Source organism: Myxocyprinus asiaticus, chromosome 40 (assembly GCF_019703515.2).
Source record: "Myxocyprinus asiaticus isolate MX2 ecotype Aquarium Trade chromosome 40, UBuf_Myxa_2, whole genome shotgun sequence".
Taxonomy (NCBI): Eukaryota; Metazoa; Chordata; class Actinopteri; order Cypriniformes; family Catostomidae; genus Myxocyprinus; species Myxocyprinus asiaticus.
In genome coordinates, this window is record NC_059383.1 from 33,348,888 (window position 1) to 33,375,771 (window position 26,884).

Below are 26,884 nucleotides of genomic sequence, written 5' to 3' on the forward strand. Positions count from 1 at the left end.
GGTCTCACAGCTGAAAGTGCATATCAGAGCAAAAACCACGACATGAGGTCAAATGAACTGCCTGCAGAGCTCAGAAACAAGATTGTGTTGAGGCACAGATCTGGGGAAGGCTACGAATACAATTTCGGCTGCAAGAGCACAGTGGCCTCTGTAATTCTTAAATGAAAATAGTTTGGAGCAAACTTTGGCCACCAGGCCAAACTGAGCATTCGGGGAAGAAGGGCCTTGGTAAGAGAGGTGACCAAGAACCCGATTAGTCACTCTGGTTGAGTTCCGGAGATCATGTGTGGAGATGGGAGAAACTTACACAAGGACAACCATCACTGCAACACTCCACCTATCTGGGCTTTATGGCAGAGTGGCCAGATGGAAGCCTCTCCTCAGTGCAAGACACATTAAAAAAAGCACCTAAAGGACTCTCAGACTATGAGATTCTCTGGTCTGATGAAACGAAGATTGAACTGTTTGGCTTCAATTCCAAGCGTCATGTCTGGAGGAATCCAGGCACTGCTCATCACCTGCACAGTACCATCCCAACGGTGAAGGATGGTGGTGGTAGCATCATGCTGTGGAGTAGCATTTTCAGCGGTAGGAACTGGGGGACTGGTCAGGGTTGAAAGAAAGCTGAACAGAGCAAAATACAGAGATATCCTTAATGAATACCTGGTCCAGAGCGCTCTGAACCTCAGACAGGGCTGAAGGTTCACCTTCCAACAGGACAATGACCCTAAGCACACAGCCAAGACAACGCAAGTGTGGCTTAGGGACAACTCTGTGAATGTCCTTGAGAGGCCCAGCCAGAGCCCGGACTTGAACCCAATAAAACATCTCTGGAGAGACCTGAAAATGGCTGTCCGCTGACGGTCCCCATCCAACCTGACAGAGCTTGAGAGGATCTGCAGAGAATAAAGGCAGAAAATCCCCAAATCCAGGTGTGTAAAGCTTATCGCATTATTCCCTAAAAGACTTGAGGCTGTAATCGCTGCCAAAGGTGCTTCAACTAAGTACTGAGTTAAGGGTCTGAATACTTATGTCAATGTGATATTTCAGTTTTTTCTTTTTAATAAATTTGCAAAGTTATCAAAAATCTGAGTGTAGACTGATGTGAAAAAATGAATAATTTAAAGCATTTTAGCATTAGGCTGCAACATAACAAAATGTGAAAAAGATTTAAGTGTCTGAATACTTTCTGAATGCACTATATACAGTTTATATATATATATATATATGGAAGGAAAAAAAAACTTTTTTTTTTACGCTTGACGTCGAATAATAATGGTTGCCAAGGTTTCTTGCATCCATAACAGTCATAATTCAGTTTTTCATTTATATACTGTATATATACACAGTATATCTGTCAGAGGCGTCATGTACCGATGTTTTTGAGGGGGCATTAGCGTCACCCCCACCCCCATTTCCAATTGAAAAACAATATTTAAAGGTGTGTTTACTTATCTTCAAACACATGAAACAGTATGACATGCACAGAAGTTGATTCTTGTATTTCAATGTTGTTGGCCGTTTACATTTTTAAACCAATGAAATTTGAAGCTGTTTGCCAGCAAGTGTATCAGTAACCCATTTGGTTTAATTCTATGAGGTGGGATGCGCATCTGATATTTGCAGCCGTTTTCTTTTTTTTTTTTTATTATTATTATTTGAAAAGGCATTTTCCATACATACGAGAGCCGGTGCAAAAGCCAGCAAAAGCTACATTGCCCGTAACTGCTTCAGGTCAATGCTAGAGAGTGTTAGCATTTAGACAAACAATTTTTTTTTACATGCAACATTCATTTGATTTTATTTTCGAAGGAACAAATACGTCTTCGGAAGTTCAAATAATCCATTCAAAATCCACTTGGCTCAAAAGTTTTAATGTGCATAACGCCTCTGATATGTCACATCTTGTCACATTCTACTGTCTGCTTTGTCTTTTATGTTCTTTGTTCTGATTAATTTCCAGTTTTACACTAGTTTAAGGACTGATTAACATGTATCAAAATGTATTTAATACGTTTACAGTGGTTTACTGAGCGAATGTTATACAAGTGAATTTTTTAATGCTGTACAGAAATATTAAAATCAGTCAGGAAAGCAGTGCTCATTTTTCTTTCCTTTTTCATCCACCACACTTTGACCCACAGTAGAGGTCTGGTGCAAGAACAGGGCTGCCATCACATGTATTGCTCAATTAGAAATCGCTCCCTGTGAAATTAACTGAAACATTTTAACTTGCTACATGCTATAGATGTCCTGCATGAAAAGAGTTTGACAGATGACATTTTTTTTTCTTCTTGCAACTAGTGGGTAAATATTAATTTACCCCAGGCTATTATACAGAATTTAGCAACCCAGTTTCACAAACGCAATACAAATCAGCAAACAAACCCACACAATTTTAAATCAATACAAACTGGCACCTATTCACATTCCAGGCATTCATTTTTAACCTCTAATCCTAACTTCATATTTATATAGGATCTGTCAAGATCAATGATGCCAATGATGAGCTGGAAATGTAGGTCCTACAATTAACAATATTTATTTTTTATTCAATCTTTAATTATTTTTTAAAAGTCTTGTTGCTGTTTTGTATTGTTGTGTACTGGAAGCCCCTGTCACCAAGACAAATTCCTTGTATGTGTAAGCGTACTTGGCATTAAAGCTGATTCTGATTCTGGTACAATTACATTGACGTACATCTGTAATCTGTACTGCATAAATACATTTAAAATGCATTAGGCAAGTGTTCCTTTCTTAAAATAAAGTCTTTGATAAAAATGTTGCTAATTTAATTCCTGTATTGATTGATTGTATTGATTTAAAAATGTGTTGATTGGTTGGTCTTAATGTTAGTTGGTCTTTACTCAAACTCATGCCATCACATATATGTTTGACCTTTTCTGCAGAACACATATACTTTTAGAAGAATATCTCAGCTCTTTTTGTCCATTCAATGCAAGTGAATGGTGTTCAAAATTTTGAAGCTCCATAAAGCAAATAAAGGCAGCATAAAAGTAATCCATCCGACTCCAGTGGTAAAATCCATATGTTCAGAAGGGATATGATAGGTGTGTGTGAGAAACAGATCAATATTAGAGTCCTTTTTTAAAATTAAAAATCTACTTTCACACAGCCCTTTTATGCATATTTATGAGAGTTCTTCTTCTGTTTTTGGCAATTCGCATACTTCGTGCATATTTTCACAACAGCCCAGTAGGTGGCGATATGCACAAAGAATGTTATTCAGCAAAAAACAGAAAAAGAACTCTGAGATATTCTAAAAATCTTAATTTGTGAAAGATGGTCATGCATATCTGGGATGGCATTAGGGTCAGTTAATGATGAGAACTTTTTTCCATTTTTAGGTGAACATAATTTCATGACAACTCATAATTCGTACAAATCATAACGTATACAAGATAGCGAAAAGAAAGGAAAGGTCTGTTAACAAATTTGGTTACTCATTACATATTTAGTAATAATATGTTGATTGATGTATTTCAATAACCTGTAATACGCTTCCCTCGTCTTATTCTAAACCTCCATGTTTTCTGTCTTCTATGGTACCCAAAATGTATTTACCTATAAAATTTACAAAAACACTTTATGGTTAGTTATAGGTTTGGGTTTAAACTTTGGAAAAATCGTAAGAAAGATATTTTAAAACCCAGATGTTTCCTCTTTCTTCCGTGGCAAACAACAGTGATTTTTCCTGTTAAAATCATATTTAGGTTGAGGGTTTGATAAAGGGTTAGACTAGTTAAGTTTAGGTTTGGGTTGTTGGTTAAATTTAGGAAAAATCGTAATAATATTGTTTGTTTGGTGGCACTTACAATGGAAGTGAATGGGCCCAATTTTTGATGGGTTTAAAGGCAGGAATGTGAAGCTTTTTATTTTATAAATGCACTTTAATAATTCTTCTGTTAAAACGTGTGTATTATTTGAGCTGTAAAGTTGTTTTGAATGGTAATTTTAGGGTTTACAGCAGGGGTGGGGAGCCTTTTTCCTATTAAGGGCCATTCTAGTATTTACAAAATTATTCGCGGGCCATACAGTTGCTTGCAATTTCAGATAGTGGGTTGAAATTAATGTACAAATTCCGTTACATTTTATCAAAAAAAAAAAAAAAACATTATGCAGTACTTTGCGTTGTTATTGTATTTATATTTTTTTCATCATTATTTGTATTTTTTATTTTATTTATTTATTTATTTTTTTTACAGTTCAAGTAATCAAGGCCATTTTTTGCTTTTCAAATTATTTTTCAAATAGCTTCGCGGGCTGGGTAAAATGGTCTTGCAAGCCATATACGGCCCTGAGGCCTGACGTTCCCCACTCCTAGTTTACAGAGTTGTCATGGCAACAAACTTGTAAAATTAGATTTAACTTCACAAAGAAATGGTTAGTAAGTGATTTGAACACACTGAAATAATTTTAACAGTAACATACATATTGTTTTCGTCTTGTAGCTGTACTTTTGAAACAGTGAGTATTTTAACGTTTATGGATTGGCCAAATTGACTTCCACTGTGCCTCAATGGCATCCAGATTTTTGTTTTGTTTTATTTTTTGTTTTTTTAAAGAAAAGGAGGAACAAGTTGAAATGAATTTTTCCCAGAAAGACTGTCGATTAAGCTTAACTTGTATTGAACCTGGAACATTCCTTTCAGTAAATATATCTGGTGTTTACCTACACAGGAGATGTTTGTAGCATTGTGTAACTATGTTCTTTGTTTCACATTTGCTTATGTTTCTGTATTGGATTTCTAAATTTGCATTGTGCATACCACAACGAGAAAATGAATTTTGTGTTTGCGTTTGCATGTGCGTGTATGCTGTTTTTGGTAGTATGTTTTTGCAGGTATTGCATTTTGTTAATAAGAGGATGTATGCATTTGTCGAATGTAGATCTTTATGAGATATTCCATTACTTTCCTGTGCAACCAGTAAAACAGCCTGTGTGCGTGACACCTTACATGTCACCATACAACTAAAGGTGCTATATCTTAAGAGAATCATGCTGATTGCAAAACTGATTACATAAGTACAAAAGAAAGAAAAGGAAATGTAATATATATTATAATATTGGCTATATCATATATTTCTTATGAAATGGGAGTGAATTACATCTATCAAAATATAACAATGTGTGGTCTCCATCTGATCTGTTAAAACTCATAAATCTTAATGAGTCAAAGTTATTGTGGGTTTGCCTCTGTGAAATCTATTGGATGTCACAGATGTAATATTTTCCATTTATATATTACTGTATGTATTTTCCTTTCCAGAAATTCCTTTTTGATTTTGTTTTATTACAGGTTGTTGTTGTTATTTATTTATTTTGGAGTACATTTTGTGCGTTATATTGCAGTTGTAAAAAAAAAAAAAAAACTAAAAATTAAATTAGTATTTTAACTTTTATTTATTTGACAAAAAAAAAAAAAAAAAACTTTATTGTTTGTAGGAGAGGTTAAAGCATTTGTGAGAACAGTGTACAAACTCTGTTATCATTAAAGAAATAAGAATTGTAAAATATTTCATGAACACAGTATCAACTTTAGTAGGTTCACACTTTGCTGCCAAAGGATAAGTGCCTCTTCATACAATTACTTCTATAAACTCTCTTGCTAAAGAATTTACATAGTTGTAAATTACACAGTCCAACATAGTTGCAGAAAACATAAAAACAAAAAGTCAGTAGCTGTAACAATAGGGAAAATCACACAAATGTGAAAAGAGCTATTAAGGCATCACCTGTGAAGGGGCAAGAGGTAGACACAGAGGTAGGTGTTCACCATTGCTTAAAACATAATCAAGGTTGGACATTTATTATTGTAAATGTACAGTAAATATTCACTGAACAACATATCAAATCACCCAAAGAACTATTAAGTGGTACTTCTATTTTGAAAATAGAAAGAAAGAGAAGTAAAAAATATCCTGATCCAACGCTTATCAGGCTTATATACAGTAAATATTATACAAAATATTAAATCAATGAAAATCAGACTGTCACATCTAATTCTGTGACTTGACTGCGAGTGGACAGTGCTTTAATCAGCCAGATCTCTGGCAGCATTTTTACAAAATTATATTAAGTGATTCCTTACACTTATCGTGGCAGTTCTGAGGTGATATTTCTACAGTGCAGTGCTAAAAGCGAGTTAACAAAACCTACCTCCCTAACCTAAACCTAACCAATAGCGTCATGAAAAGCAAACCTGAGAAGAAAAAATAGATGAGGTTTTTAAGGTTAATGCTTTGAGTTGTAAATCAACAAAACTGACCTCCCTATCCTAAACCTTAAACCTAAGTCAAACTAATAGTGTAATAAAAAGTAAATGTGAGATGAAAAGCACAATTGCTGAAGCAACCATGTTATTTTGTGGTGCTTCTATGACACTTTCAACTCACATGTCGACTTGCATGCTCTTCAAAACTCGTATCCCAGCTTGTAAGTGTAGTTGGTCATGTAATGCAATTGTTGAAATGAATCACCTTACAAGTTTTTAGCTATCATAAGATAGCATTGTGTGATGGACAGGTCGAAAAGTAAGTGAATATGAACGGATAATCTGCCTTTTACTTGTAATTTGAGTGAAAGGAAATAAAAGGCATTGTTATTGCATCGCCTCTAATGAAACTACTGCGTTACATATAGGCCTACAACGATGCACGTAAAAATCATTTTGCAAAAATTTAGGTACAGTAATGTGATTCTATGAGACCAGGTTGGCTTTAATGCTACAATTGAAGACAGAAGCTTACTTTTCAAAAATGTCTAGCCTCCATTTCTCTTGTCACTTCATCTTTTCACAAAATCTCGAGTGGTGCAACAAAAAGAAAGAGGCTGATTTGGCAAGATTAAGACATCGAGCAGGGGCAAGAACGTAATGAACGTCTCGTAATGTACAAATGTACAGAATCCTAAAATGTCTGCCCTCTTTCCAGTCTATAGGGAAGGTTTGCCAGAAGTAGATTGAGTTGATTGGTTGTCACCTGTATCAAAGGAGAGGAGGAAGGCATTTCATTTGCCTCATTGGGAGATGTTGCCACCACTTTCTCTGACTTTGTTCCAGACTTCATAGTCAAAGAGAGCGGAGTGTCTTCAATGTAAGTGGGAGATCTAGGGCTCAAACGTTCTTGGTTGCTTATCATAGGAACTTGTTTAAGGTGATGGGGCTTTGGGGTGCTATCCCTGTCAAAGGAGGGCTTAAAAGGGCCGTTCATCTGAAAAGAACTGATCATGCTCTGTGGCTTTGTTTCTTCTGTGAGACCATTGCTGATAAAGGATCTGTGCTTCTTCATACGGCCATCTTGCTGGCTTGCATCAGAAAGTTTTCTCAAATGGCTTTTCAGGCTAAAATTGGCCGGCTCCTTATCCTTCGTAGAACTTTCAGAGGTTTCTGAGTATGATCTCTCTTGGAACTTGGGCTCAGGTGGTACTTCCACTTTGGTTGAATCTTGAGATGCTGGCCCTTCTCCAGTAAGTGCTGGACTGGAGAGAAGTCCTCTCCTAATCAATTCCTGTAGAAGCTTTAGAGAAATCTGAATCTCCATGTTCCCATTTGGTTCTAGGGGTGGGTGTCTGAGGGAGTTACTTTGGTTTAAGAGCCCTAAGTTGGGTGTGGTTGTACTCGAAGGCTCTTCCTTCAGCCAGTCTGGATGTAGGTCTCGCTCTTGCTGTTTCATAGCGAATGCTTCCGGGTGGTTCACTCTACGGTTGAAGAGATGAACCGAAGGAGGACTTGCTCTACGTGGGACTGGATTGGCACTTGAATAGCAAGTAAGATCAATGACATCAGATAATACCGGGCTTGGTCCTGCTTGGACAGGGCCTGGACTTTTTCTCTCGGAAGTTCCTTCCACTGTTTCGTCGTCTTCTGCCCCTTCTTCAGTTTTCAAACCCCTTGGAGGGTAAAGAGGAGAGGCTTTATTGAGGAACTTGGGCTTTTTAGAAGAAGGTGGACCGAACGATGATGGAGTGTCGCTGAAGGTCTCAAGTTTGTTTTCTTTCTGACTGAGGTTTAGAGGCTCTTCCCAACCCGCTGATAAATTGTACTCTTTGGCCAGAAAACGTAGCCTGTCAAGTGGCTCTTTGGAGCTATGAACCGGTGCAGCCAAATACGAAGCAGGTGTTCGGGGAAGATCTTGTGGGTTGAGGCCCAGGTGGGGCAGTGTGGACTCACGAGTAGGGATGTATTTGGGTAGAGATGTACTGTTGTGTGAGAAGTATGGAGTAACGTTCAAAGGCATGGTAAAAATCTGTCTTTGATGGTCCGTATACATGTTTGGAGAAGTCTTGAGAGAAAAGACAAAAGGAGTATTTGATTAATTCAGTACTCTCATGAATGGTTGGGGTTTTCAGGAAGTAAACCACTTTTGTTGTTTCAATTTCAGTCTGTTCCTTGTGACAAAAAAAGGCAACACTTTAAAATAAGGTTGTATACGTTAACATAAACAGCAATGTTTAACATGTACTAACAATGAACAATAATTTTAGAGCATGTATTAATCTTGGATAATGTTAATTTCTAAATATACTAATAAAGATTTAACATTGAAAGTTGTGTACCCTAACATTATTGAATGCATTATGAACTAACATGAACTAACAATGAACTTTAACCAAGATTAATAAATGCCGTAAATTATTGATCATTGTTGAGCACTGTTAGTTCAGACTTGGTTTTCTTTCTTTCTATCTATCGTTCTGTCTGTCTGTCTGTCCCATCCATCCATCCATCCATCCATCAATTTTTCTATCTAGTGGTTTATCTGACTGTCTATATGATGGTAGGTCTGACTATCTGATGGTCTTTTTAAATAACAAGCTAGCTGGCTGTTTGTCTTACTGTAATGTCTGTGTAACCATCAAACTATTTGGAACTTTCAGATAAGTCTTTGTCAAGCCAACATCAAAGTGTCTCTTGACAAACTTTATATAGTGTTAACAATACAACCTCATTGTAAAGTGTTAATGATTAAAATATACTTTGTTTTGAAGTGAATAAAGTTCACATACCTGGAATGGTGGGATGCGACAAAAATCCACCCGTTTGCCACTCCTGGGGTATTCATGCTCAAAATCATTGTAACTGGTGGGGTGGAAGCGTTTTTGTATTCGAGGGGCCCTGAAGACAATATCATTCCCATAACCAGTTTGGTGACACTCATAAGGAAGTAGAAGCCTGATTGGACAAAGAAAAGTCTGAGTAAAATGCATTTAAACAATTACAGTATTTTAATCAGGATTAAACTCAAATAGTTAATCTCAAAGGGAATATTTCATACAGAAACTGAAAATTATTTCCTCACCCTCATGTTGTTTCAAACACATGTTCTGTTATTTTTCTTGTGGAGCACAAAAGTAGAAACTTTAAAACATTTTATGCAGCTCTTTCCATGCAACAACACACAACAAAAGCTCAAACAAGTACAAATAACCATGACATCACCATAAAAGATACAAGTCAAATGTTTTGTCATCACTGCTGCTGTAACTTGTATGTGATTTGAATTTTTGGAATTTCGAATACATTTTTAAATGTGTTATGTTTTTTGTTTTTGTTTTTTGTAGCTTGACAGCAATGGACACTATGAACCTTCATTGTATGGCAATAATTTGTGAAGATTCTTTAAAAATGTCTCATTTTGTATTACACCAAAAAAGAAGAAGTAAAAAAAACCTAAGGGATTTGGCCTGACATGAGGGTGAGTAAATGATGACAATTGTTTTCAGTGCCGGAGCAATTGAAAACAATTCTGTTTTTTTTTTCCTCATTCAGGCTATTTAAAGTTACACTCACTCACTTTTCATAGTGTCTGCGAGTGCAGGTGGCTGCACTGGTGCTGCGCGGATTTCCGCCAAGAATGCTGTAAACCTTTTTCCACAACTGCTGCGCAGTAACCTGGAAATAACACACATGGAATTTAAAATATTATTCTTCTTTACCACAAGAAAGTTAACTATTAACTTGGTGACAGTATGAAGGTCATGGCCTGTTGCAATAATAATCACAATGTCAATCAAAGTATGCTATCAGTTCTTTGTAACAAAAAAAAAACATAGGAAGTTGTGGACAGGACAATTAATAATGGCATTTTTGCTTTAATTAAATTCTTAAAGGTGAAGTGTGTATTTTTTTCAATGTTTAAGATACTTTCTCCTTTCCCAGCTCAATATTCAGAGACAACTATAAGCATGTAATTGGTGTAATCCCTGTGCCTGTGAGGCGCTATCACAACGTTGCACTATTGTTTGAGCAACACGACATTGGCTGAAGCAAAAATATGTTTGGAGTGTGACTGTTTGTCAGCTAATGGTAGAGGGTAAAAGTGTTCAGGAAAACCTGTTACTCTTTTTACAATTTCGTTAGGTGTTTCTAGAGGCACATAAATTATACACTTCACCTTTAAGCTTAAAATGGTAATTTTTCACTCATGAAATAACACTTCTCTTGAATGAAATATGATGGACAAGGAGGGTGTTGTCTAAGAGAGATGGAGTAATATGATTTTGATTGTCAATGTAAATGTCGTTTTACCTGTTGATAGCCTCCCAGGTCTTTTACTGTCTTGTACATCAGGAACAAATCAACTGAAAAGGAAATAAAAGTAAAGGTTAAAACTTTGAAATGAGTTTCATTTAGAAATGATTTTCACCGCTCTGTCTCACTCACTCTGTTTGAAGCCTAGATGAGGTATTCTTTCTATGGGAGTGTCTCTCTGTTTCATGAAGAGATAGAGATCTTTGAGGAAGGTATCCTCTGACATCTCCTGTCCCTGATCTGAGCTCCTCTCCTGTGGTCTGTCCTGCTCCATCATGCTGGCCTGGAAATACATTATTGGCATATTCATATTTTGTTCAGCAAACATTGCACAGTAACACAATCAATGCAATTTTAACAAATCTGGAAAATTGTATCCAGATATAATATACAGTAATGTTATAGTGTATAAACTGGCGGCCAACCATTCGGACGCACTCATTCTTTACTCGTTCTTCACAATTTAGAAAATAGTAAAGTCAAGAAATCAATGAAATAGCACAACTGGAAGTTTGGGGATTATATAGTGGCCAAACTGTTTTAAATTAAAACGATTTTAGCTTATTTAAAATGGTCACCCTTTGCCTAGCTTACAGCTCTGCACACTGAACATTTTCTCAATTAATTAGCGGAGATATCAGCCTGAAATGCTTTTTAAACAGTATTGAAAGAGTCTCATTACCAGGGGTGACTCATTCATTTAAAATAATCAAATAAAACTTTTATTTTTTTACAAAAATAGTTTTTTAAAGAAATTCATATGTATGCACAACTTCTGTTTGTCAACTAAACTATATACAAGCATTTAAGCATAAGTCTTAAAACTAAAAGGTCTTTAAGATCATGAGAAACATAAATTCAGTCAAGTGTGCCAAACTTTTGACTGGAAGTGTTTACATACCATTTGTCCATTTTTAAGACAGAGACAACAGAAATGTTATATTTCAATTCACATTTCATTTTATACTTTATACTTGCTGTTTTTTTTTTTTGTTTGTTTTTTTCAAATTTCTAAAATTTGAATTGGCCTAAATGTTGATTCTATCTTTTCTTGTCTACATTAAACTGTTGATGTAATCCTGATTCATTTCTTCATCATTCTAATCAATTTCACATAATACTCAGAGAGTACATGATGCGAAGGAAAACAACCAACTTTATCTTCAGCCCAGTGAACTAAACTAGACTGTAAGCAATGGGTAAGATGTTTGAGATGACTGACTAGAATGTGAAGGACGGATGTAATTATAAACAACACTGATTTAGAGAATATGCTTTGTAACACATTTTTACTATATTAACTTTGTCCATTATGTTCTGACAACTTTTAAGAATTTTCTGTAAAACCAAGGTCATGGTCATGATTCCCCAGGAGTGCATATTTGCATTGAATATAAAAGTAGTAGAATCAGGAAAAATAAAAATAAAATAACAATAATATGTAGCTCGACCAGAAAAATCTGTTTTTGGACAAGTCAGATTGATTTCCGAAGACCCAAAAATAGGGACCTGATTTATCCGAGTTTTTGGTGTTTGTGGACTAGACAATATCTAATTTTCTCATTTTATCATCGCATCAAACATTCCACGATCATAAGATTTGCATGCCCATCTTAAGTGTACCGATGAATATCTTAATCATGATAGATCAGGAACATACAGATACACAAACCAATGACATGAAGCACTCAATGAACTCCATGAACCTCATGCACTCAATGAATCTCAATGATTTGGTATGGATAGAAATAATGAAACCATGCTTATCCATGCGCTAGTAGAAAAGGCAGCTTGACAGCAATATTACACCTCTTATTGCCATTGTTCATTGGCCTTATAACACCTGTTCTCATATTTCCTCCTTTGATTCATCTGTAGTATCATTGTTTCTTCTGATTTTCTGGTATATACTAATGAAAAATTTGAGTTTATGTATTTTTCTTCCTCATTTCTTGATTTGCATGAAGATGTTTAAATTACAGTCTGCAGGACTCAAATATAAGGAAGGCTCAATCGCCCATGGCCAGTGTGAGAGAGTTTTGGGCCAGCTGATAGAAATGTACGATTTTTGCCTTACAGAAAATGTTTCTGTGAAGTGTATATGATGTTGCAAATGCTGTTGATTTAAATGTCACCAAAGTAACATAAATGGGTTAAAAATGATTAAGTGTCTGTATGAATATAGATGCCATAAAAACATAATAAATTATTATTATTATTATTATTATTTTAAATAACATAATTTTAAATATTAACATAGTCCTTTCACTTATTTTTTTTTATAAAAAAAAAAAAAAAAAAAAAGTGTAAAAATAAAATGTTTCTTTCTTTTGTGTGTGTGTGTGTGTGTGCCGGAACCAGTATAAATCTGAACTAAAGAAAATACAAATCCTCCTTATTGTTGAGCCCTGCATCTGAAAATTGGATTTTGAATTTGGAACTTGTATTGCCAAGAAATAGCACCCCAGTAAAGGCCCCTTTTTATTTGGCAAAATGAATGCTTTCTTGCTTGCTTGCTTTCTTTTTGCTAAAAAATTCTCAAAACCTGTTCTCTTCCAAGAATCTCTTCTAAGGAATTTATGGAAATTGTATGTGATGTGTTAACTGATCCAGTGTGATGTGCAAGCTCTCGTCTTTGTGCATGAAAGTGATGTACATGAACAAAATTTTTTATTTAAGACCAACAGCCAATGACACAATTGTCCAGCATTAGCTATAAGGTGTGGAAGTAATTACTTGACTCAGTCAGTTACTGTACTTCATCTCATTGACTAATCAGCTAAACCAACAATGCTGGCAATCACCCACTGCGAGCATGTTATTTCAGCATATTCATAATTAATCAACATTTAGACAGCTATTTACTCTTCACAACATCTTTGGGGTTCAGAGAGAACTGTACTTCTAACCCCAACCCAAAAACAAAAGTTTTACAAATGCAAACCAAATACCCATAATAAGCATCATCCACTAATCCTTACCTGTGGCTCTTGATGTTTATGACAGAGGGATGGAGCGTTACTGGACAGTTCCAAGACAGTGATTAATGTTATCCAAATGAAATATTGGCCCTTTGCAAAGTTAACAAGATCGATTTGACTTTATCGGTCACCACTAAATCGACAGTCACAATCGCCACAAGCACCGTGTGATGCCTTCACACCGATTCTGCACACCTGAATGAAATCATGACCTCCTAGCTCTGAGATGTCTATTTAACCGTCTTCCTGCTTGAAATTTAAGTTGGACTGGTTCTTCCTGTTCTGAAGACTGATGCCAAAACCTTTCAGTATAAATATTGCTGATAATTACTGTGACATTACTGTGTTTAGATTTAGTCATTACAGTTGATACCTTCCAAGAATAGATTTGATTCATTTTTTAAAAATGGCTTTATTTGCAATATTTCTACATGAACATCACATTAAATTCTTAAGCATTCCACATAAATGTGCTGTTATATATCAATAAAATGAACATTGATACCTTAACTACCTTTTGAAAAATTTATATTGGCATTCATAATTCTTACATTATGAGCTGTACACATCTACTTAGAAGTTGTTCTTTCAGAGCCCAGGTGATTTTGTAGAGTTCTCAGTTATGTTTCATTTAAGAATCAACTTTGTCCCATGTTTCTTATTCATCGAAAGGAATACATATAGACAAAAGAGACCATTGTTGATTGATATAGATTGTATAGATAATTTGGTTTGGGAAGAATTTGGTCAAGAATTTATAAATATTTATTATTGAAATCTCTGACTTTTGATTGCAGACTTTGGTATCTTGGCAAATGTGAGCACAAAACTCTAGAAGAGATGCATACAAGATTACTTTTCTCAGAAGAAAATAAAATGTGAGAAGCTGGTGACTTAAGCAAAAGTCTCCATTAGATCTCCATTTAATCTTTTAGTCTAGTCTTTTGTCATTTTTTATTTTTTATTTCAGGGTGGGAAACTATAATTATTTCGGTAGCACTTTATAATTGTCACAGTCTGTCTCCCTCATGTGTCTTCAAGGACTCTTATTTTGAAGTTTTCCCCTGCACTACGTTTCCCAGAATTCTCTGCCCTAATCACTTCCACCCATTCCTTATTTTCCTCACCTGTATTCCATTCCTTCATTTAGTGCTTTGTGTATAAATACCCTCTAGTTTTGTTAATTCATTGGTCAGTCCTTGAAGTGTCACGTTGTGTTGATGAAGTATTATGTTTAATAGTTTGTTTCCACTCCAGTGATTTATTATTAAAGGATTTAAAGAATCTGCTCCTGCCTCTCCTTTTCCACTCCTAGACCCAATGTTACAATAATAAGGTTACATTTGTAAACATTAGTAATTGCACCATGAACTAACAATAAACAATATATTTTTACAGTATTAATCTTAGTTGATGTTAATTTGTAAAAATATAATTGTTCATTCATTGTTAGTTCATAATGTATTAGCTAGCACATATACTGTATGTTAGCACATATAACTTAGAATGAAAAAAGTATTATTGTGTTTTGCAATTAACATCTTCCAAGATTAAAAATGTTGTAAAATTATTGTTCAAGGTTAGTTCATGTTAACTAAAGCCATTAATAATTGTTAAATGTATTTATTAAAAATTGTAAAATGTTATGATTATTTCTTATTTATCCTTAGATAATGTTCTTTTTCTTTTATCATCATGCTTTTTCTTGATAACAGCTCTGCACATTTTAGGTATTCTCACTACCAACTTCATAAGGCGCCACCTTGGATGTTTTTTAAAGAGTATTTTCCTTTACTATCTGGTCCAACTGTAAACAATCCTGCTCGATCCGCTCAGAGAGAGATTCTAAGGCTACAGACCCTAGCGCCAGTTGCTAGTGCATCTCTTGAGGCCAGAGGAGTGAGGTTTACACATACAGCACAGCTATCACATACCATCTGGTTCCTGTTACATTCACCCCCCTAAACCTCACTCCCACCTGGGTCATGGCACCACTGTAAACGGTCCTGCTTGACCTGCTCTGAACGGGATTTGAACCGGCGTCTCCAGCATGGGGGGCAGCCGCGCTAATGACGAGGCTTAAGACTACCGCCTCTAGCATCAGTCGCTAGTGCACTTCTTGATGCTAGGGGAGTGATTTTTAAACAGACTGCTATCACGTACCGGCTGGCTTCCGTTACACAACCATTAATAAAAAGACAACATATTTTTGTTTAGTACAGAAATTCAAACATAATCACAATTTATATAGTATGTCCACAAAATTATTCCAAGCATTCCACCGTAAACTAGTAGATCAAAAGGTTTTTAAAGTCATGAAAAACAAATTCAATCAACTATTTTGATAGTGTGTGCATTTACATAATAAAGCATTTGTTGTGTCTGAGTGTTGATGTTAAATAATAATGCCGTTCTGTTTGACAGGTAGAATCTCTTCAGATTTGGACACGACAGACAAAATAAATTAACATTTACTTATCGGCAGTTGTTTGATGGTTCTGGGGGTTTATTATTTTACTCATTTGCAAACGAGGAAAAAACAGCCATACATAGAACCTGTTCTGTCTCTTAGAAAAAAGTAAAAGAAAGTATGCGACTAATGAAACAGAATCGGAGACAGCTTGAAATTAAATTTTGTAAACCTCTCGCAAAGCAGCATAGTTAGCGCTCTTAAGGGCTTTGATAGTTGGTGATTTTTAACTCTAGAAATTACACAGAAAACAGTGTTAAATAAGTCATAAATCCATCATGTTTAAAAGCATTCATTTGCAGTGGTGGTTGACATGCCGTTGAGACGTGAAGTGCGACAGTGTTGACATGTTTAGCTGTGTATACGTTCATGTCACGAGTACATTTTAGCATAAGTGCCAGACAACTTTGTTTTAAGTGTCTGTCTGTTTCTGTGAGGTTGTCCATACTCATCCAACTGCATCCAACCATACATGTCAGGTCGTAAAACCACAATAATAGTATCATTTTCTTGTCTTTAAAAACCTGTTTTATTCCTATCAAAACAGAGGCCACTGGAAATCTGGGGATTTCAGAAACAACAGTATAGTTTACAGGCAAATGGCCCCTAAAAATACTTGAACTCTTATTTTACGTTTTAAAATGTATGAATGTCATTGCATTAGGTAGCAAAATATCAAACCGAGTGGCATTAATTACAAGAAAATATAGCACAAGCACACTTTTCCAGCAAAATATTTGACAAAAAAATAAAGAAAGAATACATTTGTTTGGTATTACATTTTCAAACAACAGATATACATTACTGTTCAAATAAGAAAAAATAAGACTATTTGGACACTTTCTGGTTGTCAAACATAGTGAATCATGTCCAGTTAATACAAGGAACTACACCTGGTACTCTGCTAGGACACCTGTGAATTGACAGAAACTGAATTCATACATCCATCAAAATCATCTCCACACCTTTCAGTTAAAGTTATTGCAAAAAGTAATATTTGTGGAGGCCAAGTCTAATGTAGTATAAAGAAATGCATTAAAAGTTCCAATTCATTTGGTTACACGCACATCTGATACATGAAATGGTGTGTTTTATCATTCAACTTTTTATTATTATTATTATTATTTTAGAGGAAATAAAGGTGTCTTTAGCTGCTTGAAGGTTTTTTAAAGGTTGAATTAATTCTGGGTGACAGGTGCATTGATTCAGCCGAAGTACACATATTATGTTGAGGAACACAAAAGGAAAAATTAGCAAAACTCCCCTGAAAGACTGAGAAGAATTTCCTCATTTCTGTACTTGCACATCCAGATTAACAACTAGATGTAAGATGATATGATTGACAGTAAAACTGTCTCCTGTTTCCTGGCAGCACTAAAACACGTTTACCACAGTTTCCATTTTTTTCTCCGTCCATTCCACAACTTCTTTTTTTCCCTTGTGAGCAGTTCTAATTCACACTTCAGTAAAGCACACAAACATGTACATTTGCAGGCCAAAATTCTGACACTACAAGTGAAAATGCTTCTGTCCTCTATTTTGCATTCTTTTTCATTACATTATTAGTTGTACAATTTTCAGAATGTCAGAGTATTTTAAATGTCCTTGTCTCGGTTTAATGACAGCATGCACTTCAGCCGGCTCCAACTCCAAATCCTGATATTCACAGTCATTCTAGTATGATTTGAGAATGTTCCAAAGATCATCTTGTGCGCTTCAGTGGAAGCTAGGAAATCTGATCTTCTGTACAAAGGGGTTAACATGGTCAATGTTACAAATTTTATTAGTAAGCTCAAAATGGTGCAGTATATTAAATATTACATTTTTTCATAAAATGTATTCATTTATTTGTCATAATTCTAAACTTTATTTCAAGATTTAAATGGACCAAAATCCCGTCTTTTCAATGCAGTCTTAGACTTTTAGAAATGCACGTTGGTGCACAACTCACAAGCTTCAAATAATTGCATGATGGTTGCATGAAATGACGTAAATGTTGAATTATCTAAAACATGTCAAAGTTTCACATGAATGCCACATTATCAGATGGACAGAAAGAATGCCTGCAAGATCTTAAGATATTTCATTTTGTTTTCAAAGCTTAAATACTGGCAAATTTAATTGTATGTTTACAGTACATCTGCATGAGCCTTGCAGTACTTGTGTTGAAAGTTTTCTTGGATTAAATCAGTCACTAAGAAAATAATTGCTTAAGAGATATGATATGATTGCTAACTGCTTTTTAATATCTGCTCTGTAGCAGCTGTTGCTCTGCAAAATGTCTTGCAATTTAAGTGATTTAATTCTTGCAACAGTCATCATGGACAGCTGAAATTGCTTAAATCTGAAATTTAAGCAAACTGAATAATTTCATCTACTTTTGGAAAGCATTTTTGGCATGCCATCAAAAACAGTTTTAAACAGCATTTTGCCCAGTCTTTCATAATTATTATGCATGTGCAGTTCCCTATTTGTCACCCGCTCAACGTTGTGTCGATGTAGTGACACTAGGGGTCACTCTTGGGAGCCCGAGACACCTCTAGTCTTTGATAAAAGGCCAATGAAAATTGGCGAGTGGTATTTGCATGCCACTCCCCCGGACATACGGGTATAAAAGGAGCTGGTATGCAACCACTCATTCAGATTTTCTCTTCTGAGCCGAACGTTCATGCTCATTGAGCTGAATTCTACTGTTCATTCACCTCTGCTGGATCTGACGGCACATTTCAGTGGCTTCTCCCTCCTCTGCACTGGTGCACTGCAGAGAACGCCCCTGGACGCTTCGGCAGAAAACAAGAGAGTATATTTTCTGAAAGAGCTTTTTCCTCTAAAAGAGTATATATTTCTCTAAAAGAGCGACACACGGAACGTCTTTTTAAAGACACGTCTTTTTAAAGATGCCTTTCCGATTGTGTGTTATTCCTGGTTGCGGTCCTTATTTCTCAACTTCGGATGGTCATGAACGCTGTCTTTCGTGACTAGGCGCGACCCACACGGAGGCAGCGTTTGTGGATGGTTCATGTTCTCATTGTGAGAACATGACCATGGCAACATGCTGTCGTGGCTTGCTTTCGTAAGAAAGCAAGCCACCCCAGCGGCTCCCCGCCTCGGTCCTTCTACCTATGGGTATGAGGCCAGCGCGGCTAGCACTGGGGGCGATTTGGGGACCCCAATGGGATCGTCTTAACCGGATATCCCCCCGTGGACCTCCCATTCCCCAGCATGCTCGTCTGCCCCAATTGGGCTTCCGGATGAGTTCGCCGGCTCGTCTCAAGGCGAGTCTGCCTTCTTGTTCGGAGCCCCCGAAGATGATGAGTTCTCGAGCGCAGCATCGGAGAGTGGGCTTGTCCAGTCGGACGCAGAAGCCTCAGCTGGGCTTCCCTCTTCGGGGAGGATTGCCCAGTCACAGGCCGATGCCGAAATGCGAAACGTGCCTGGAGTTTGGTCCGGGTTACTCTCACGTGATCCTGAGACCCCGACCGGGCTATGTGCCCATGGTTCCCACCACCCCTTTTAGGGACCAGGTGGTGAACCTGCAAGCGCTGCCCCAGGAGGAGGCAGACCCAGCCCTGTCATTGCTGTGTCCGGTGCGCGCTTTACGCATCTCTTTGGATCGCATGCAGAGCTTTAGAATCTCTGAGCAGCTCTTTGTCTGCTTTGGTGCACAGCGGAAAGGAAGCACTGTCTCCAAGTAGAGGATCGCCCACTGGCTCATTGACGCCATAACTATGGCATATCACGCCCAGGACATGCCGCCCTCGGTAGGGCTACGAGCCCATTCTACCAGGGGTGTAGCGGCTTCCTGGGCCCTGGCCAGGGGTGCCTCTCTAACAGACATTTGCAGAGCAGCGGGCTGGGCAACACCCAACACCTCTGCAAGGTTCTACAACCTCCGGGTGGAACCGGTTTTGTCCCAGGTAGTGGCGCGCAACACAAGCGGATAAGCCCGGGATAGCTGGCCGGGTGTATCGCTTGTACATAGCGCCTTCCACCTCCTTTTGAGCTGAAGACGTGCACCATTAATTCCCAGTAGTGTTCACAAGTTTGTTCCCTGGTTGACTTCCTCCGAGCCCTGTGGCAGTTGAGTTTTCGGAGAGATTCGCTGCCGGCCCAGTACACGTGCTAACTAAGAGTCCTGTTCTGGGGTAGGTGCTCCGCATGTGGCGATTCCATGTAATGCTAACCCCATGCGATATATATCTTCCGCTAATTCATTTCCCTGTTGGCAAACTGCGTCTTCCTTGGGCAGAGCCCCTCTGCCCCAGTCTCCATGTTTGTAGTAACTCCTCCCCCATTGGGCAGGATCTACCTTGAAGACTCTCCACATGGTTGGAAAGACCATGTGACGTATCCTTCCACTTAAATATCCCCCCTCTCTTTGGGCGAGGTGTGGTCTCTGCTGTGTCTTCCCCTTGGGAGGGACACCCCCCCGACTAGACCTGGCGGCCCAGTCGGATAATTCCCCTTCTTTTTTAGGGAGTGGAAAAAAGAGAAGGGGAAAAGAGGCCACGACTGGGTTAAGCCTGTCTCTATCTCTTGGGTAGTCCACTTGTCCCCAAAAAGGGCCGTTTGACACTCATAACTATGTTGGGGGAGGTTACGTGTCGACCTGGTGTGCTGGCTATGAGGCACACAGTAGTCTGCCCACCACACACCGCCAGTTCACGTAACACAGTTCAGCCAATTGTGGCATTTCGTATAGGGACCCCTAGTGTCACTACATCGACACAACGTCGAGTGAGTGACAGATAGGGAACGTCATGGTTACTTGTGTAACCTCCGTTCCCTGATGGAGGGAACGAGACATGTGTCCCTCCTGCCACAACGCTGAACTACCCGCTGAAATGGCCGGACCTTATATCGGCTCCTCAGCATAAAACCTGAATGAGTGGTTGCATACCAGCTCCTTTTATACCCGTATGTCCAGGGGAGTGGCATGCAAATACCACTCGCCAATTTTCATTGGCCTTTTATCAAAGACCAGAGGTGTCTCGGGCTCCCAAGAGTGACCCCTAGTGTCACTACATCGACACAACGTCTCGTTCCCTCCATTAGGGAACGGAGGTTACACAAGTAACCATGACGTTTTTATGACCTCATATTAATTGAGAGACTACAGTACATGGAATAGTTGTACTCGTTTTTTTTGTTGTTTTTTTTCTATACAGCAGGACCACTGAATTAATGAAGACAAAAAAGATGAAAAACGTACAAGATGTAAGATTTACATTTTCCCTTAATCTTAACCCTAAAATCTTCATGTTGATCAAAAAACACCATGGACATCTTCTGCATCAATTACCCACATTCTTTTGAAAAGGAAATAACAATCTAAAATTAATTTGCAACAAATAAATCAATCATATGAATTTCAGACATGAATGATCTGCAACACAATATTTAAGATCTCATTCTCTTAACTTTTTCACCTTGGACAATTGCAAAGATAACTTTATGGGAAAGTAAGTTAAATCCAAAAAACAAACAAAAACAAAACAAAAAAATCCATAAAAAACATTTTCAACATACTGTATATATTAACAATGTGAGGAAACATTGTAATATAATTTACGTTGTATAATATTATTATATAAATAATGAGCTATAGGTTTAAATAACCCTCAGAGACCTACAGTATTTAATGACCTGGACAGAGAAATAAACTACAGAATGGTGATAGGAAAATATATCTAGTGCACACTTAAAACCATATGCACACAGTAAAACTGAAGTGTTTGATAGCTCAAGACATGTTCTCCATTATCTGTGTGCATACTTAACCTATATATATCGCATTATTGTGCAGATGTTAGAATAAATACAAGGTTCTAATTCACTTCAGTGATGGGCGGTGAAAACATCTAATGGATGTCTTTCCCTAAACACGCTCCACAATGATTACCGTGGCGCTGTCGATGTCCCTGGGCAATATAGTTGAGACATTTCCTGTATAAAAGAGATTGACACAAGCAATTATTAATGTGTATTGCAGAAAGGACGGATGGATGGATGAATGAATATCATTATTTTTCCACACTAGATTAAAATATAGTGCAAATGAAAGCACAAGCAAGACTTCTAAAGTGAAAGACTATAGAATGTTACGGAACTATAAGAAAGAGCAAGGAAATACTATGCATTCATTCAGACAGACAGCAGACATATCTGTCTGTCAGCATGCACTGTAGACTCAATAGGATTAACAGGCCTTACTTAGCTATCTAAATCCCCCACATGACACAGAAATCATTATTCTTTTGTGTCTTTATGTGGGTTATTGTATAAAAATATGTTAACCTGCACTGGTTTCCAACCTGGTTTATAGATTTTTGGACTTTGATCTAACATTTAACAACTTTTAAAATATTGCAAATTAATTTAGTTAATAAGAATATTTGAAATTATCTGAATAACCAAGTGTGGGGTAAAAGGCCTCCAAACCACTTAAAAAAAAAAAAGTAAAATAAAAAAAGAATTGATACAACCTTCCATTATCATTGCTTTTCACACAAATGCACTACAATATTTTAATATTGATCAATTCATTAATATTACTTAAATTGGTTTGTATCGCAGGTGTGCATGTATATATTCAAAGAGATCCATGTGCGGAATGACGCACGCCCGGACCCCAATCAGCCTGATGAGGTGAGCGAGGGATAAAGGCGACCGGAGACGGCAGTTCCAGAGAGAGAGAGAATTACAGGCAGCTGCCCTGTATGTTTTTATGTTTGTGTGTTTTTAAGTTTATTATTAAACATTAAATATTGTCAAGCCGGTTCTTGCCTCCTCCTTTCCCTCTAACCCCTTTACACTGGTGCCAACACCCGGGAGAGAGGAGGGATGCCCGTCGTAAAGTCCTCGACACTGCTGTCCACCCAGGGGAGCACCGCTGCCATCCGCCGGGGGACGGAGTAGCCCGACCACCCGGACGCGGGGAACGGCCGCCGTCCGCGAGGCGAGGAGGGACTGGACTCCCCGACCGCCTGGAGCGATGGAGCCGCTGCCAGGGGCGGATGAGTGCCCTGCCGGCCGGCAGAAACGCGGAGGGGTCGAGGGAAGACCGCCATCCACGAGGGGAGGAGGGAATTGACTCCCCGACCACCTGGAGCGGTAGGGCCACTGACAGAGGTGGAGGAGTGTCCCCACGGGTCCCCAGAAATGTGGAAGGGCGTTCTGTCCACTGGGGGTCGGAGGATTGACTCCGGTCCGCCCAGGGAGGAGCAGCTGTCAACCGCCTGAGAGGGTGGAGGAGTGACCGAGGACCACGCGACGGCGCATCAGAGAACCGGTGAGTGAGTTTCTTTTTCTCTCTCTCCTCTCTCTCTCTCTGTCACTCCGTGTTGGCCTTTTCCTCGCCTGTTTTTGTTTTTTTTTTCTGTCTCCTCCCAGGTCGAAGTAGGCGGGAAGCCGGCGGGGGGGGGGGGGGGGTGTACATCATTGACGGGGGCTCCCCTGCCAGAGGCTACGCAGGGAGGAGTGTAGCGCGGAGGAGGGCCGGGCCGGGCTGGAATGACGCACGCCCGGACCCCAATCAGCCTGATGAGGCGAGCGAGGGATAAAGGCGACCGGAGACGGCAGTTCTAGAGAGAGAGAGAATTACAGGCAGCTGCCTTGTATGTGTTTATGTTTGTGTGTTTTTACGTTTATTATTAAACTATTTATATTGTCAAGCCGATTCTCGCTTCCTTTCCCTCTAACCCCTTTACATTTACAGAATATTGGTTACAGATTAAAAAAACAAAAACGTATTTACTTTTTAGTTAATTTAGGAATTACATTTACTGCAATCAACTCAAAGGAGTGGGTGTAAATAACATCATTTCTTGCTTGCATTTGGCAATGACTACTGACAATGATGAGATCTTAAGAATGTTACATTTCAATTTAGGTCTATTGGTCAAACATACAAGCATTAATAGCTTGGTATTAGTTACTACAAAATATTTGATTTATGGCAGAAACTTGGAAATGGTTGCTACTTGGGACACAGCATGACATGAGATGAGATGTGCATTTTTTTTCTGAATATAAATGTGCTCAATGCATTTCTGTTAATTTGACTATTGTGTAATTTCTTAAAGGAATCAAATGGGAATATTATCAATAATGATGATTTTTGATGATCCACTACTGTTTAATGTTTATCAACAAATTTGTATCACTTAAGCCCTTGAATGTAAGGTCTCGCAGCCTATCAACTTTGAAAACAAATGTTTAATATAGGCTTGAATATGTGGGTCCCACAGCTTATACAAGGCCCCCTCAATAGGGTAATTTGACTATGAGGGCCCCCAGCCCTGTTATAGGACCCTTTTGCATTACTGTTTCAAATGACGCTTTTTGAGCCACTCTTTAACCCTGTGATGCATATCATATTTGATACATGACTTTCTAAAGCCTCTACATCATCAACATGATCAAAACTTTGCTGAAAACCCTGTTGTATGAAATGCGGTAGATTTCTACTGCCTCCTGATGAAAGTTTCCATGCTCTTGGAAGTAGAAGACCTTGTAATATAATTTCCTAGTTGGCTACCTTCATATTGTGATGCACTCATCTTTTTGATGTGAAATCTTTGTTGATTTTGATAAAGGAAAATTAACAATAATGTTTATATTTTTACTGATATTTCAAAATGAGTATTTACTGAATTGAAGCAATATGTGCTTATTTAAAATGTAATTATTTTATAGAAAAATTGGTTTAAATAGGTTTAAAAAAAATACATTTTCTGACTGTTATTTCATTTGTTAGGCTTTATAGGATTAAGCTTTATGCTTTGTATGAAAAGTGCTGTCAAACAAAAACATTTATTATGCTATTCATTGCTATAACTGCATGTTTTCCCTACATTACAAAAAATAAACTGGCTTAAGTGGTTGGGAAAAAGAAGATAAAGTGTGACTTCACAGTGCTTCTTTGATGGGAGAATAATAATGGTAGCCAAGCTGTAGGGTCATTGCAAACAGAATTTACAATAAAATTACCAAAAGACCACTATTTATGTTAGTCATAATCCGCCCCTGACTGCCAGGTCTAACCAGACATAGCAGTCAAAGGTGTGGCCACTGCCACATAGCAGAACAGTAACGTCTCTTTCTAGCCTGATATTATTTACACTTTTCTACATGGTACTGTATGCATGGGTTGCTGTATGCATTTTGGTGAGCAAACCTTTGGCATGCACATAGAAAAACAAAAGCATTGTAAATGCAACCATTTACAATGTTTATAAAAAAGCAACTAGATGTTCTTTTTTGGATTGTTGACTTAAATTTAGAATTTCAGGCGGGCAAACCCAATTCAATTTTTGTAAAGCAAAGTTAAGGCATTATATAATTTTTTTTTTTTTTTTTTTTTTTAATTGTAGTATGTAACATATAGGGGAAATCAGGGCTAGTTGTCACAGGGGGAGTTAAATCTCAGTAATTATTAGATTTTGAGCCAAAAGTCCAATTGGGCAAATGTGCATTTTCTCCAGCATAGGCTTTGTATGTTTGTTTCAAATATAGTTTAAACTCCTCTTATATTAGAACAAATTTTGTGAATTCTACCTTCCAAAATACATTTTCACTTATTATTATAATTTTGTTATGGCTATTGGGTTAAACAGCAAACATTCAGGCTAGGGTCAATGGTATTATGAAGGCAGGGGGGTAATTTGATCTAACATTGAACAACTTTTTAAAATGTTGCAGATTTTTGTAGTTAATGCGATTTTTTTTTTTTAATTATGAAAATAACCTAGTGTGGGGTAAAAGGCCTCCTAACCACCCTTTTTTTTTAAATTAAAATCAAAATGAATTGAAACAACCTTCCATTATCATTTCTTTTCACACAAATATATTGCTCCATCAACTTTAAATAAAAATAAATTTATATTTTCAATCTTGATACACTGTGACCAGAAAATAAAGCACATTTTCCTTAAGGAATGCCATTAAAAAAGTTTTGCACCTTGTGGCGAGCCAGCCGAAAGCACAGCAGTGTCGCCCGTAGCAACCAGTGTAAACATGGAAATGAAGCGCCGGGGGTTCGCTAACCGGGCACAACTGTTGCCAGTTACTCTCGTTGAGAGAGCCCTATATAAGAGACGTGTCATGCAGCTCACAGGAAAGGGAGCGTTTGACTCCTACACTAACATTGTTTCTTCTGCTTCTCACAGAGGTGGAGTAAGCCCGGCTAGCGAGCAATATGGCTACAATCCCCGCAAACACGAGAACATGAAACTCGCATGCACTTCTTCCTCACCGGAGGAAAGAAAAACCTTCCACTTCTCCCACCCTGGCTCACACCCATGAACTGGACACCACCTTCACAGCAAACCCTGCACTTTGTTAATAAACGAGCCCCTTTGGAGTAAAATTGCCTTACCTTAGTGTGTTCGCCTATTTTCCCCCGCTACAACCTAAAGAAATTAATTGTAATTTTGTAACGTGTAAAAAACATTATGAGCACTCACATGAGATGAAGACATCCAGTCATATCAGTAACCTTATAAAAGCTGTTTAAATCTACATGGAGAGGGTCCCCTTATGGGGGCTGCCATGTTGAGATCACATGACCAGACTAAAACTACTCGCTTAAAGTGGTCTTGATATGAGAATTACATTTTCCTTGTACTTTAAAAACATACTGTTAAGTTTCAGCACTCAAAACATCCTCCTTACTGTAAAAACACAATTTGTTGAAACCAAGCTGCCAAAACAACTCATTCGCTACTTCCTCCACATTGTGATGTCACACTGTGGTAGACATTTCACCTCCACAACAACACAATGCCTACTTTGCCTTATTACTTCCTCAGCCTGCAGAGTGGCAGTGAGCAGTGAGATGACAAGTGGAGAGAGCAGGTCAATCAAGAGCAGAGAGCCAA

The 26,884-nt window shown here is 37.8% G+C and overlaps 1 protein-coding gene across 1 annotated transcript; it reads right to left on the reverse strand.

Moving 5' to 3' along the window:
- Nucleotides 1-5,426: 5,426 nt before the first annotated feature.
- LOC127430775 (AT-rich interactive domain-containing protein 5A-like) lies at nucleotides 5,427-13,719 on the reverse strand. Its single transcript, XM_051680827.1, has 6 exons — nucleotides 13,535-13,719; nucleotides 10,686-10,836; nucleotides 10,551-10,603; nucleotides 9,817-9,914; nucleotides 9,029-9,194; nucleotides 5,427-8,304 (listed from the first exon to the last, which is right to left on the reverse strand). The coding sequence occupies exons 2-6, from the start codon at nucleotides 10,828-10,830 to the stop codon at nucleotides 6,931-6,933; spliced, it is 1,836 nt and encodes a 611-aa protein (XP_051536787.1). The 5' UTR covers nucleotides 10,831-10,836; nucleotides 13,535-13,719; the 3' UTR covers nucleotides 5,427-6,930.
- Nucleotides 13,720-26,884: the final 13,165 nt, after the last annotated feature.

What these genes read in the sequence shown, in the direction of transcription:
- LOC127430775 (XM_051680827.1), bottom strand. Translation starts at nt 10,830, where the DNA reads ATGATGGAGCAGGACAGACCACAGGAGAGGAGCTCAGATCAGGGACAG. An exon ending in ACTCGCAGACACTATGAAAA is followed by an intron (nt 9,195 to 9,816) that starts GTGAGTGAGTGT and finishes TTGTCCAATCAG; the next exon opens with GCTTCTACTTCCTTATGAGT. An exon ending in GTCGCATCCCACCATTCCAG is followed by an intron (nt 8,305 to 9,028) that starts GTATGTGAACTT and finishes TTTTCTCTCAAG; the next exon opens with ACTTCTCCAAACATGTATAC.